The 13439-nt window shown below is 40.4% G+C and overlaps 1 protein-coding gene across 5 annotated transcripts in view; it reads right to left on the bottom strand.

Annotated features, from left to right (window-relative positions):
- The window catches only part of ZMYM4 (zinc finger MYM-type containing 4), a 61964-nt gene that overhangs the window by 32983 nt on the left and 15542 nt on the right, over nucleotides 1-13439 (bottom strand). For 4 of the 5 annotated variants that reach the window (XM_014605098.3, XM_019488109.2, XM_014605100.3 and 1 more), the window contains exons 2-6: nucleotides 6881-6923; nucleotides 6234-6758; nucleotides 4520-4587; nucleotides 3691-3861; nucleotides 117-195 (exon numbers count right to left, since the gene is read on the bottom strand). In XM_014605098.3, coding sequence (XP_014460584.2) covers nucleotides 117-195; nucleotides 3691-3861; nucleotides 4520-4587; nucleotides 6234-6758; nucleotides 6881-6923 — 886 coding nt within the window. The remainder of the gene's footprint in view (nucleotides 1-116; nucleotides 196-3690; nucleotides 3862-4519; nucleotides 4588-6233; nucleotides 6759-6880; nucleotides 6924-13439) is intronic. The other variant, XM_014605099.3, reaches the window with a different exon arrangement.

Genomic DNA, 13439 nt, shown 5'->3' with positions numbered 1-13439 from the left:
ATACCAAAGTGTCTAAGTCAAACCAGACTTCATTTCTGCTGCAGTTAGAAATAACAAATGTGGAATATAACAGATGCGTACAATTTTAATTAAGTTTGGTCTCTCCTGTTCCTTACCAAGAGGGCTGCCACTGACTGAAAATACAGCGCTGATTTTCAGCTCCCCTTCCTGAGTTTTTGGCTGCTGGCCATATTCCTAAAAGCAAAAGGGAAAAAAAAAAAAAAAAAAAAAGAACAAATAGACTTAGTTGAATATTTTGAACACAAAACTATCCATTCCCCAACTGTATTTTTTGGACTGCAAAGAGGCTTTATGCTTTCCTGGAGGATGCATTTACCTTAAGTCTATGCAAACAATGCTCAATAACTTGTTTCTCAGAGCACCTTATGGTCCTGATGGCAATCCTGAAATTTGACAGGACCTATTCTGCTCAAAATTCTTTACCTATCCAAGCAAGGTACAAATTGTTACAAAGTACAAGATGGGACCAAGAGTTCTTACACCCTTGAGCAGTTTATGAACTTACCAGGCAGAGAACTAAGGTTGGTTACAATGTGAGCAATAGGTAACACCATGGCCTTACCCAGGTTAAACAAGACATGCATTCATCCATTACATGTAAGTGAAGTGCACGATATAGGAAATTTCAAACTATTTTCAAAACACACACTGCATTTATTTCTCTCCAACAGGGAGCCCACAAAGGCAGACGAGATTTACCCAATTATTTACAGGTGCTTGGGGACACTAACACCTATGGACTACATGTTAAAAATTTCACAGCATTTCTGTTGAGTTATGAGGGAAAATTGCAGAATGTCTTTAGTAAGACAATTAAATGAATTATCTTTGGAATTCTCACAAGAGCCCCCAGAGGTACTAGTCCACTTTGGTACTGATGGACTGCAACATTTAAAAAGGGGAAACTAAACTGTTTGTGTGAACAACAGACAAAAGCCTATTTTAAAGTGTTTAATATTCTCTCACGTGCGTGCTTTTTTACATAATAAAAACTGTAATGGTTTGCAACTCTTAAAACTTTACAAGTCAACTGTAAGCAAGTTTTAAAACAACCCAAACTATAGTGTTTACAGCAGCCACCCTCAGGATAGGAACTGGATCACATCCTAATGTCAATTGTGCAAGATTAAGCCCTTAGACAGCATACATTCATTGCAATGCATCTGAGCTGGAAGCTAGAAAGTTTCAGCCTTAAAAATAGCTTGTGCCAAAGAGTGTTCTGTATTTCAGATTGCAGGAAAAACATTCCACATTGAACAAAGCAAAATTAAATCTAACTCATCACACTCCGTATTACCCTCCAGTAACAAATGAAGTTGATACCTGCAAGGTTTTACCCAATGGATTTGTGTCTGACGATTTAAATTTTGTACAACTTATTTTCCAAGTCTTCGCTGACATGCATTAATACGACCTTTGATAAGCACCTAAGGACATCTTGCATTACATTCCGCCATATTCATGCAGCCTAAAATAAGGATCTGCCCATTATTAAGTATACAAATGAATGATATACTCTTATAGTGAGTCCCAAAAGAGACACAGAGTTAAAAATCCAATTTAGGGTTGTCATGGATACCCAACAACAGGTCAGAGAGTAAACAAAATTCAGGAATAATACAAAACATTAAGACAAAAATCATGGGGGGGGAACAAAATGAAAACTGTTACATGGATATTACAGGAAGCGTGGCAAAATCTAAACAATTTGCTACAAATAATGTGCTCAGTGTTAATCAGTATATAGTAAGTTTTTCTTTACACTTATCCATGTGTGACACTGTTGTTCGCTTGGAACTAGCAGGCACCAGGGAGCAGCTTTTAAAGTATTTTCAGACAAGAAACAGATAGGAAGAATAAAATAGGCAGACACAAAAGAAGAGGAAGATACAACAAGGCATGGAGATCAAACAGAAAATCAAAACAAGAACAGAGCCAGAAGAGAGGCACCAAACTCATGAGACAGATGGACAGTGTCTACAAGCCCTAAATTTTATATCATCTTAGACAGGGGGCATGTCTACATGTATGCTTTAATGCGCATGAAAGCATCACAAAAAACCATGCTCTTTAGCTAATGTGGATTAAAATAAGCTAATGGGCCTTTTTCTAGTACCTCACAATGGAAAGCTCTTTTACATGTTCTCCAGGGGTGGGGTGGGGGTGGCGCTTTGATCAGAGTGGCTCCAAGACCAGCTCTAATTAAAGCGCCACTGTATCTCATGTATCAGCATCCCCGTACTTAAAAATGGTGGTGGAGGGCACTTGAACTCATTCAATGAACTCATTCAACGAATTTTAGTTCAAGCACCCCTGCTGCCATTTTTAAGCACAGGGACACTGATATACGAGATGCAGGAGGCTGCTGGAGTACAATAATTGCCATGCTCCAACAGACTTGATTAATCGAGTTAAACCACCAGGTTAAATCACCTGTTTAACCTGGGTAACCGATTAATCGAGTCAGCTCTGACGTACTGGAATTTCAGCGTGTCGGAGCAGCCTCCACGCTCGTGTATAGGCTCCCAAAGGTACTAGATTTAATGTGCATTACCTAAAGTACATTAATGAACATGTTGACATCCCCACAAATATTATTTTGATCCCTAGTGTGCTATATTTGTTTTCTCAATATTAAGTGATTATAAGCACATTATATACACACAGTTCTCTCATTCGTAAAAGCATTATACAAGCACTACCACAGCAGCCTATCAGGCAAGTATCGGTCATATTATATATAGTACAACTGAGGTCAATGGAAATGATTTGCTTAGAATCACAAAATGAACCAGTAACAAAGATGTGGACATTTAGTACTGTATTCAGTCCATTAAACCAGGGATTCTTAACTTTACAACCACTAAACCTTGCTTCTATAAAATCACCAAAAATTCCACAAATTCTGGTCTTAATTCAGAAAATCCTGCTAGCACATACTAAATCAGTAGGAGCTAGGTATCTGGTTAAGTGCTTTTATGTTCAAGGCTCTGAAATTTCTTTTTAAAATTGTTCTTAGCCCTTAATGCTTAGAAATAAAACTATTAAGATTAAAAAAAAGTTGTAACAATTTACAATTTTTTTTCAGGAAAATATGAATTACAAACTTAGGGTAGGGGTGACCAACCTGAGACATTTATGCTAAAGTGGCACGGGCAGCCTCTGTGCAGGGCACATGGTGAGGAAAAAAATAAATAAAATCAGCATATAGAACAGAGAACAAAAAGCAAAGCAGCAGACTGTGCAAAAGGATTGAAGTGACACTCGGGGAGGGTGGGGGCTAATTTGTGGCACACCTGCTCAAAAGGCTGGCCCTGGCTGCTTCAGGGCTTTTAAACAAGATATTGGCTTTTAAACAAGATATTGTCATAGGTTGAACTAAAGGCATCTATTCTGGCTGTAAATGTTACAATAAACCATGTTAAAAATGACATATTACAGCATTTTTTTTTACTCAACAGAAACAGCATTATATTTTCAAGAATATGGTGTCATGAGACAGGGACAAATAATTAGTTTTGGGTTTGCTGGTGGTAAAAGAAAGAGCCTTTCTATTAAATTGTATTGCTTCTCAAGGTTAAGTTTCAACCAACAAATCAAGTTCAGGAATTAATCCGTATCCAGTTTCTGGGATAAAAACCAAAGTATGAAACAGAAAGGCACACTTACCTCAGAGTTATCTGGTTCATCTTTAATTTTGTCTAATAGTCCCTGCGGTGGTGCCATAGCTTTATCGTATTCATCATCCAAAGGCTCTTCTTTAATTCTAATGCTTGGTGTAAAGGAATTCCCCAGTTCTTGTCCAATGGGTTCCTTACTAGAAAATAGGTAGCTAGACTCCTGACACACAAGAGTATGGAAAAGAATTATGACACTCCTAATGTTTAAATTACATTTTTTAAAATGGCTGTTTCCCTTCCCTAAAATACTTTCTCCTTGTAAACAATACAACATCCACTTTAAAGTGGTAGGCTCAGAAATTATAGGGAGAAATCACAACCCAACCGTGGTCAACTCCCAAGAATTCACTTATTCTGTACTTTCTTTCATAGAATCAATTAGCAAAATACAACTATTCTACTGATATCATTCATTCAGAGACAGGATCAGTAAGATTAAAATAATCAGCATTTGAATTTGCCAGGTAGTAAAATGATCTAAGGAGACAAAAAGTGCATGTTCATTCTAAGATATTCTTCATCAAGTCTGAGGAGTAAAAGCCAGCACAGCATAGTTTTTACACCTCAGACCTGATGAAGAATATTTTTCATTCAAAAGCTTGTCTAAACTCTATCCCAACTGTGCATTTGGTCCAACAAGACATCTCACCCTATGAAATCTTTGCTTCTTGCTTAATTCCTGGACCATACAGCTACAACACCACACTAATACTACCATATTTGTTATAAAATATTCACTTTTAAAGTTTATACCTTAAACTTCACAAAATATGTTGCTAGACTCACAAAAGTAAGAAGTGGCTGATGCCATAGCTTACCCTGAAATTCGATTCTGGAGCTTGTGGTGCTAACTGTGTCCGAATTGTTTCTTCTACTTGATTAGTAACTGTGGAAAATATTTACATTAAATATAAATGAATACAGTTGTTAGAGGAGTAACTGCTTGGTGTCTCTTAAGGGTCTCATATCAACGTCCATCTCTGCAATGTCTAAGAACCTCCCTAGTATTAAAGTATTAAAACCAACTAAACCAAATGGCTCCCTCTTCCCCCACAGAAAGTCAGGAGAGAGTGCTTAAGGGGAATTGAATGTTTTCAGCATTTCACTTGGTAATTAATTCCCCATTTCAATGAAATGGTCATAAAATACTGAAGCAAACTTCCTTCCCTGTGGTTCTCTGCCTCCCAAGGTGAACCAGTATATTCTGATGATCCTGCCATGTTTCTGACTTAATATTTATATCTGGCTGTGGATATTCCAAAACAGAAGTATTCATCCAGCTTTTTCTTGCTTTTCTGCCTTTTGCATTTCCATCACCTGAAAGGTACTACCTTACTAATATCCTGGAAAATAAACTTTGAGAATAATCATTTGATATGTTAAAATATACTGGGTTTCCTACAACATTTTAAAAATAAAGATTTACCCTAACATATCGCCTAAGTTTGTAAAAGCATTGATTGCAAAATATTTATTAAGGTACAAGGATTTGTGAGTGTATGACCAAGCATACACAATGGCAAACATGAGAGCTTTATGCCCTGCAGAATTTCAATAAGCAATAGTCAGGAACAATTTATTCCTAGACCAGCCCTACAGTTACCTCTCTTATTTCCCGAGTTAAACTGTATATTCAATTCAGGTTGCCCAGTTTTTATCAAGTTTGGCATGGCATCCCATGTTGTGCTGTGGCTTTTAGAGCCTGGCAAGTTTGAAATAGGTGAATGGACCAGGTATCTTTCAGGCTTCCTTAGCTAGGGAACAGATTTAAAGGCAACACCTTGGCTTTTCCATGCTGGCTGGGGAAAGGGGCCACATGAAGCAAATTCCTGTTTCTTTGGTCCTAGCAAGTGGGTCTTTAAGTTGCTATCTGGATCACTTCTGGGAGGCATCACTGAGTTTCAATACCACTATGAAATGCACATATCAACAGTGAAAGGCAGCAATCAATTCATTACTTACAAAAAACTTCTTTTCTTTTTACAGTAACCTGCACTTTTAATATCCCTGTAACACGGTTGTATTTTTTTGTTAAATATAAAGCATAGATCTAACTATAAAATACTTTCAGAAAGGGATTTTACAGAATCTTGACTGCACTGAAGACTTACTGATTTAAACTTCATCCTCTGTGCTTTAAAAACAAAGCTCAAGGAGGAGGTGGATGTATAAAGAGTTATTCAATCACAGGTTGCAGAAAACTTGTTCGGACATCACATTTAAAAAGTCTAAAATGACACACTTCCTTTGGGGGAAGCAACCAAACTGGGGTTTAGGCTGTGGTTTCCAAAAGGAACTTAAGGAGGTAAGATATCAAATACCTTTAGGCCTCTCTAAAAATTCTAGCTTTAAAAACAAAATTTGTTATATTTTGAGCCTTGTAAAATGTTGCTAAATGTTTTCCCTGCATTCAGCTGGACACGTTATGCTCATAAAGAAAATGCATTTAATAACTCATTTTAATGTTGAACTATAGCTATTTCTCTTTTTCCTGTTACCCTATACTGCTATTTCTGTGGGTCCAATTGTTACCTGTTTTATCATGGAAACTGCTTTTCAATCTGGAATCTATCTCCTTAGGGATTTTTTCCAAACGTTTTTCACGTTCTTGAAAAGGTCCTTCTCTGTTTTTCTCCTTTGTTGAAAAAGTCTCCTTGCCATTATCTCTTGTTATGCTAAAATCTTTCCGAATTGACTTAAAAATAGGGCCTTGGTCAAATGGTGAAGTGAGGTCCTTTTGGATTGCATTTTGTATTTGAAGTTCTTTTTCACTGTCCAACTCATGTTCTGTAACTCTTTTCCCCTCTCCCAAGCTATCTTCAGCGTGAATCACAGAAGGGAGACTGTCCTTTGGAGAGAAATTCGGATCGTCCTCATTGTCACTCCCAACAACTGGAATCCCGGCAAGATCCCCAGAGTTCAGAAAATAATCATCCTCATCCAGCAGCGAGTTTGCCGATCCTGCTCGATTCTGCATTCCATAGGATATGCCATCAAGGGCAGGTGCTAGGTTGTGATCCGTGTCCTCAGACATCTCTGCATCCAAAATATCACCACCTAGAAAGAGGTAAAAAGACTGGGATTTTCAAAAATACCAGGTTTGGGTTTAACAAGCAATATGCATCCAATACTAAACTTCAGCTCATTCTTAAGTATATATAAATTAAAAGAGCACTTACATTTCTCTGTAAGGTCAAAAACTGCATCAGATTTGTCTTCGAACTATAAGAAACAAAACATTACAATCATTACAATACATCCCAGATGACCAAAATAATGTACACTACAACAAATTAACACTTCCCTCCTCAATGCTGGATTTAGAACCATAGAAAATTAGTGTTGGAAGGGACCTCAGGAAGTCATCGAGTTCAACCCCCTGCTCAAAGCAGGACCAGCCCCAACTAGATTATTTTAACCAAGGCTTTGTCAGATCTTAAAGAACTCGAAGGATGGAGATTCCACTACCTCTTTAGGTAACCTGTTCCAGTGCTTCACCACCCTTCTAGTGAGAAAGTTTTTCCTAATATCCAGCCTAAACCCCCTTGCTGCAATGTTGCTCCTTGTTCTGTCATTTGCCACCACTGAGAACAGTCCGGCTCCACGCTCTTTGGAAGCACCCGTCAGGTATCTGAAGGCTGCTATTAAATGCTCTCTCGGTCTTCTCTTCTCCAGACTAAATTAGCCAGTTCTCTCAGCCTCTCCTCATAAGTCATGTGCCCCTAGCCATTTTTGCTGCTCTCCATTGGACTCTCCAATCTGTCCACATCCTTTCCATAGTGGGGGCCCCAAAATGGACAAAGTACTCCAGATGTGGCCTCACCAGTGTCACACAGAGGGGAAGAATCACTTCCCTTGACCTGCTGGCAACTCTACCAATGCAGCCCAGTATGCTGTTAGCCTTCTGGGCAACAAGGGCACACTGTTGGCTCATATTCAGTTTATTGCAAAGCTGCGGCCCAGATAGCCAGCCCGCAGCCTGTACTGAAGCGTGGGATTGTTCCATCCTAAGTGCAGGACTTTGTACTTGTTCCTTATTGAACCTCATTGATCCTTATTTTGTGAGTTACAATTAATATGAACTGCAACATAGCTACATTCAAAGTTACAAAAAAAAAATCCACTTATTTACCGGTTTTGTAGGGTACAGAAAAAGCATACAATGGAGATTTAGAATTAATATGGTCTCTCTTCACATTACAAAGGTCAAAACTTCCATTTCCACAAGAAGAATTTCTAAACAAATAAAGATGAGGGATTCTAATCTGGTCCAAATTAGTTTTCTTTTCATATTGAAATACAATAGTGACGGGAACAATATGAATAGGGAGGTATCAGCACACAGAACTGCCATTGATCTTATGGGCTGCCTAGTTACAAAAAACTACTCGTTATTCTACCCAGAGAATCCTTCCTTTTCTGTAGGGCTAAAATACAAACTAATTCCTAATTTCAAAGAATGATGAGTCTCTCAATGTCACTAAAGTTGAGAAAGGGACAATGCTTCTTTTTTTTCCCAAATGTGTTTTCGTTAAGCATTTCTTGATAGATGTTAAAACTGATAGCATCCTTAGAAACTTTCAAAGTAAATGTGCCAACAACTAGAACAGGGATCGGCAACATTTTTGGACAGAGTACCAAAAACACCCCAACCTTGACTTGTAAGATGTTGGCGTGCCAGGCATGGATGGCAGGGGAGCCACGAGGGGCCCCATACTTGTTGGTAGTAGAGCCCTGGCCCCTGTCCTGCTGTCCGCACTCATGCACCCGCCGCCAGCAACAAGCCAGGCTGGGACTCCGCAGACCTCAGCGCAGCGGCTTGCAACCTTCCTGCCACCTGCTGCAAGCAGACCAGGCTCTGTTGCAGGCAGCAGGGGCCCAGGCTGGCTGGAGCAGGCAGCTGGGAGGCTGCAAACTTCTGCACTGAGGTCTGTGGAGCCTCAGGCCAGTTTGTTGCTGGCAGCAGACGCACACATGCCTCTGGGTGGATGGCGGGGGAAGCTGCGAGGGGCCCAATCCTCGTTGCAACCCCGAGCCCCTTCCCTGCCGACTGCCCCGAAGTGCACATGCAAAGCAAAATGCCTTCACATGCCATGCTCTGGCAAACACACTGGGGGTTGCGGACCCCTGAACTAGAACACCCCACAGAATTATTTCTTCTGCTAACATCACCTTGCTTTTCAGTGAAAATGATGCCTGCTTACAGACATAAAAAACTCCAAAAAAAACAGTGCTTTACTTTAAACTTGGCTCACCCCTGTGCCAAACCCAGTGAATGCCCAGAAGAGATCTCATGTTAGTTTGACCCAGCTCACCCAATGACTGTATAGATTGGGCGCTTCAGCAGGGCTTTTTTGGTGCTTTATCTAATGGCTGATTGAATCAGCTTTAGAGAAAAGCCCCAAAAAGCCCCGCTTGAAGCACATGATATATACACACTGTGGAGCTGGGTCAAACTAATGTTTTGCTTCTTGTGACGTGGGGGGATAGAGCGGGTTTTCATGTCTGTCAGCAGCCTATAACACTTTTTAAGCCCCATTTGCTATTTTAAAGGCATTCTAATATTTGTCTAAATATTTGTCCTTTGCCATGTCCCTAGTTAGACACTGCCTTACTGCATGGTCATAGCTGCTCTTCAAATATTACTCCGCCTTAAGAAAAGTTGCAGAAGTTTATTGAAAGCGATAAATCTTATATTTTCATTGAACTTTCAAGCCTGTTTACTTATCACTGCTGCCCCCAACCACGGTCCACCGAGAACGTTACCCACAAAATTCTGTGACAGCTCACAGCCAGAAAAGTCTGGAAATAAAATACACAGGTTGGACAGGAATGCAAAGCATGCTGCTGCCCTCATGTTACTTGCTCAGTGTTGTAGGTACAGTCTGGGCTATCAAAGATTGGGTACTGCATCACAAGATGGGGCTTCTGCATGATTGCTGCAGAACGGTTAACCCTCCCAGATAACTCCTAGGACAAGGTGATATCATATTATTCTATATCTCATCTGACCGATGATAGGACATCATATCTTCTTTCTTGTATAAGTTAGGAGAGAACAAAGACAGACTACGCTTCTTCAGCTCGTCAAGCTTTTTGGCTTTTACACTGTTGGGAGGTTGGTTCATTCTTCTCCAGGAAAATAATGAATGCACCAGAGAGACCTTACTGGTGGGACATTTTAGGTTTCCAGTGGGAGAGAAGAGGTATCTCTCACATTTTTTTGAGTTATATTAACTTTTGAGGTGTTTCTTGGGCTCTTTGAGAGGTAATTCTGGGAGAACATTGAATTTTATTAGTAAATGTTATGAGTCATGACCAAAAAGATGACAAAAAGCCAGAAGGGAAATAAAGAGTGCCTGAGCAAGGCACTAATGTAAGAGAAATGGGGGTGAGGAGGGGAACACAACTAGGTTACAGAAAATACAAAAGTTAGCCAACTAAGGGATGGGGAAAGGGGTGGGAGAAGGGGAGGGAGGGGGGGGTCGCAACATTGAGAGAGAAAGAGGATAGATACACACGAGCCCATACAATGGTCTAAACGTGGAGGGGGTAGGTTGCAAAAGGTTTGCAGTCTTATAGAGTCTTATTGCGGGGGTCCTTTTTGGGTGGAGTGGAGTGGTCCATCATTGAAGATTCCTCTCGGACCCCATCAGATGCAGAGGAGGATTCAGGCAGTTCCCCTCTGCACCTGGTGGACTTCTGGGTCTGGTAGCAGTCGGTCTGGTGGGTTCGGTGTATTGGTGATGACCCATGATGTGCTCGACGTAGATGTCACGGGACCAATGGATGGTGCTGGACACCATGAGGCAGCACATCAGCTTGGCGAAGCAGCGGGAGAGGCGGCAGGCATGCAGGACACTTTTGTTGCTGGGGTCCCAGGCTCTGAGTGTTCTCATGATGAGCGCAACCATCACGTAATAGCTGCGGCCCCTCAGGATGTGGGCCAGTGGGGCGTACTTCTTCCGCTTGCAAGCCTGGGTGTCCATGAAGACTTGGCGCCAGTTCCCGAATGGGATGGTGATGTCCACGATCATGATCTTCTTGGCCCCCTCATTTGTGATGGTGATATCAGGGCGCATCTGGCTCTCCAGCCCGGGACGGTGCGGTTCACGGAGATCTCCCCCACTGCAGCTGGGATGGCTTTCACCAGGTGGTCCTGGACAGCGTTGTGGCACAGCGGCCAGGCTCTGGTGTTTCTATACTCCATCACAATCCTTGTTAGTCACCTTTCATGCTTGTCCAGGCCTCTCCTGGGCCCAGACCCTTTATCAGCCAATAACACATGGAAGTCCTATAGTTCGTGAAGGCTGAAGTGTCAGAATCCAGCTACCTCCGCTCCATGACTGCTCACCTTCCACAGAATTTAACCACCATTACTGTACACAGAGTGGCTCCATATTATGATCCAGAATCATAAAAGTATTTGCAATAAAGAAGCAGCCACAGATATGTGCCAAATTTGAAGGATGAGTTCTTTATGGACCTCAAAATGCCACGCTATTCTGTGGCTGACCTGACAGGGCATACAGATAATAATGAATGCTACATAAAGAATGCTGATGCTAGAAAGCACTTCCATGTTTCCGTCACTGAAGTCTTTTGGAAATAAATGGTGGTTAAAATGTACTCCCTTCACTTCGCAGACCTTGTGAGTCAATGTCTACAAAGACACTAAAAGATATGCTTCACTCAATATGGATTGTGGACAATAAATATTGTACAGCACCCTGCACAATGGGTGCTAATTGGAGCTTTAGGCATCAACATAAAACAAGGAAGGCCTTTTTCCTCAACTGACTTAAAATACTTGCATTAAAGACTGTTTAGAATGGACCCACTATAATTAATTTAATCCCCAATTTACTTTCTGTATACCATATATCACCTTCCAGACTTTTACAATGCTAGCTTTTAATTGACACCTCTCTAAACAATCCTAATAGCTCCTCATAAGAAAATCTTTTCATGCCTTTGACCTATTGTCCAACATCTAAGTGCAATTTCTTCTGTATCATTTTTTTGGAGACAAGGTAACCCAAATTGAACACTGGACTACAATGATATTACAAGTGACTTTTCCATCTCATTCTTTATGCATCCTAACACTGTTGTCTGCTTAAAAAAAAATATGGCTGCACATAGAAAACAAATTTTCACCGAGCATCTAAAGAAATCCTGGCAGTGCCCTACTCCTGCAATTTCGGAGGACAGCTCTGGTTCTTAACACAACCCAACTCCAAAAGCTTATCTAAACCACTGCTCCTACTTCTGTGATCTGAATGGGGGACTTTGTCTGCACACTGAAGGAACAAACCAGGAAATCTTGTGAGGTTCAGAGTAGACAGTCAGCTATACTCAGTTTCTTTCCTGAAAAGATGCCTATTTCTTCCTGTGTATCTATAAAATAAAATTTTCTCAATTTGTGATTCATTGAAAAGAAGCACAGCACCACATTCTCCTTTTCCCCTTGTCGGCCATTTTGATTGCACATGATTATAGAGAAGGGGGTTTGTTCTCCCTTCCTTGACCCCACCTCCTGGTTGCTAAAAAGGAGTGTATTGATATAGAGAAATATCTTTTTCTTCACCAGAAAGGATCAGCAAATGTGTGACCTTCCAAAATTGAGATTAAACTGCCTAATTTTCTCTAAAGGCAGAATCCTATGGCATAATGAGTATGTTCAATTTGCAGAGGTATCCACAAAGATTATGTATATTCAGCACCTTGTATTAATCAAGTCTTAAAACCAGAAGTCTGCAGATTACCTATTGTAGCCTGCAACAGGAGAAGATTTTTGGTGTTTGTGGGCAATCTTAGGAAGTTCACCCTCAAACAACTGCTCTCGCAGTGGTACAAAATCCTTGGGGGGGGGGGGCGGGCGGGGGAAGGTGTTTCAGATTATTTTAACTAAAATAAAACAGTCCTGTAGGTGTGTAACTAGAACAAAGGGTTGACTTCAAAGTTTGAGGTTCTTTTCATATCCAAATATTACAAATAACCATAGAGAGCAATTTGCTCACAGCATGTTAGGTGATCAATCACAAGAATTGGTTTGCAACCAGTGCAAACTGTGATAATGAGAACATAACCATCTCATAAGAAACGCAAAAGTCAAAATCCCAAAACAAAGTGCTGTTGTACTGAGCAACAGAGTAGAATTAAAATAGCAGGATTTGAAATTACCATATTATGCCAAAATAGATGTATCATTATGATGCTGAAATTACTCACAACAAGTGTAATTGGAAAGTAAGAGCAGGAGGGAGGAAATTTTTTTCTTATAAAAAGCTGCCTCACCTGCAATGCCCAAAAGCAGAGTTGGAAAGAAGCTGCAAAGTCAGACTACATAAACAACAGGGGTTTTTATGGTCATATTTTAGCCTTACTTTAAGAATCCTAATGACAGTTAAGTCAGGTCTTAATGCAAGACTTCATGAATAGCAAGTACTACTTACTAATATTCTCATGCTAAGTTATCACAGACCTCTTTCGGTGAATCTATGGGTAGCCTATTTTCCCCTAGATTGTGTACATGTTGGAAGGAATACTGTGCTATAGTTAAAGCAATGATCAGATGTGCTCTCCTAGTACAATATTACACAGTAGTTATATTTTAAGATCTACTGCTCCAATTGCAGCTAATTTTCTCATGCAAATTACTTTGCCATAAACCACTTTGATTTATTTTTTGACGCTGACTTTACTTTGCTTAAAGTTTATTCCACCAAGCCTCTG

The sequence above is a fragment of the Alligator mississippiensis genome, chromosome 6, assembly GCF_030867095.1.
Source record: "Alligator mississippiensis isolate rAllMis1 chromosome 6, rAllMis1, whole genome shotgun sequence".
In the NCBI taxonomy this organism is placed as follows: domain Eukaryota; kingdom Metazoa; phylum Chordata; order Crocodylia; family Alligatoridae; genus Alligator; species Alligator mississippiensis.
Note: the sequence above shows the minus strand (reverse complement) of the source record. Positions and strands in the feature narration are given on the sequence as shown.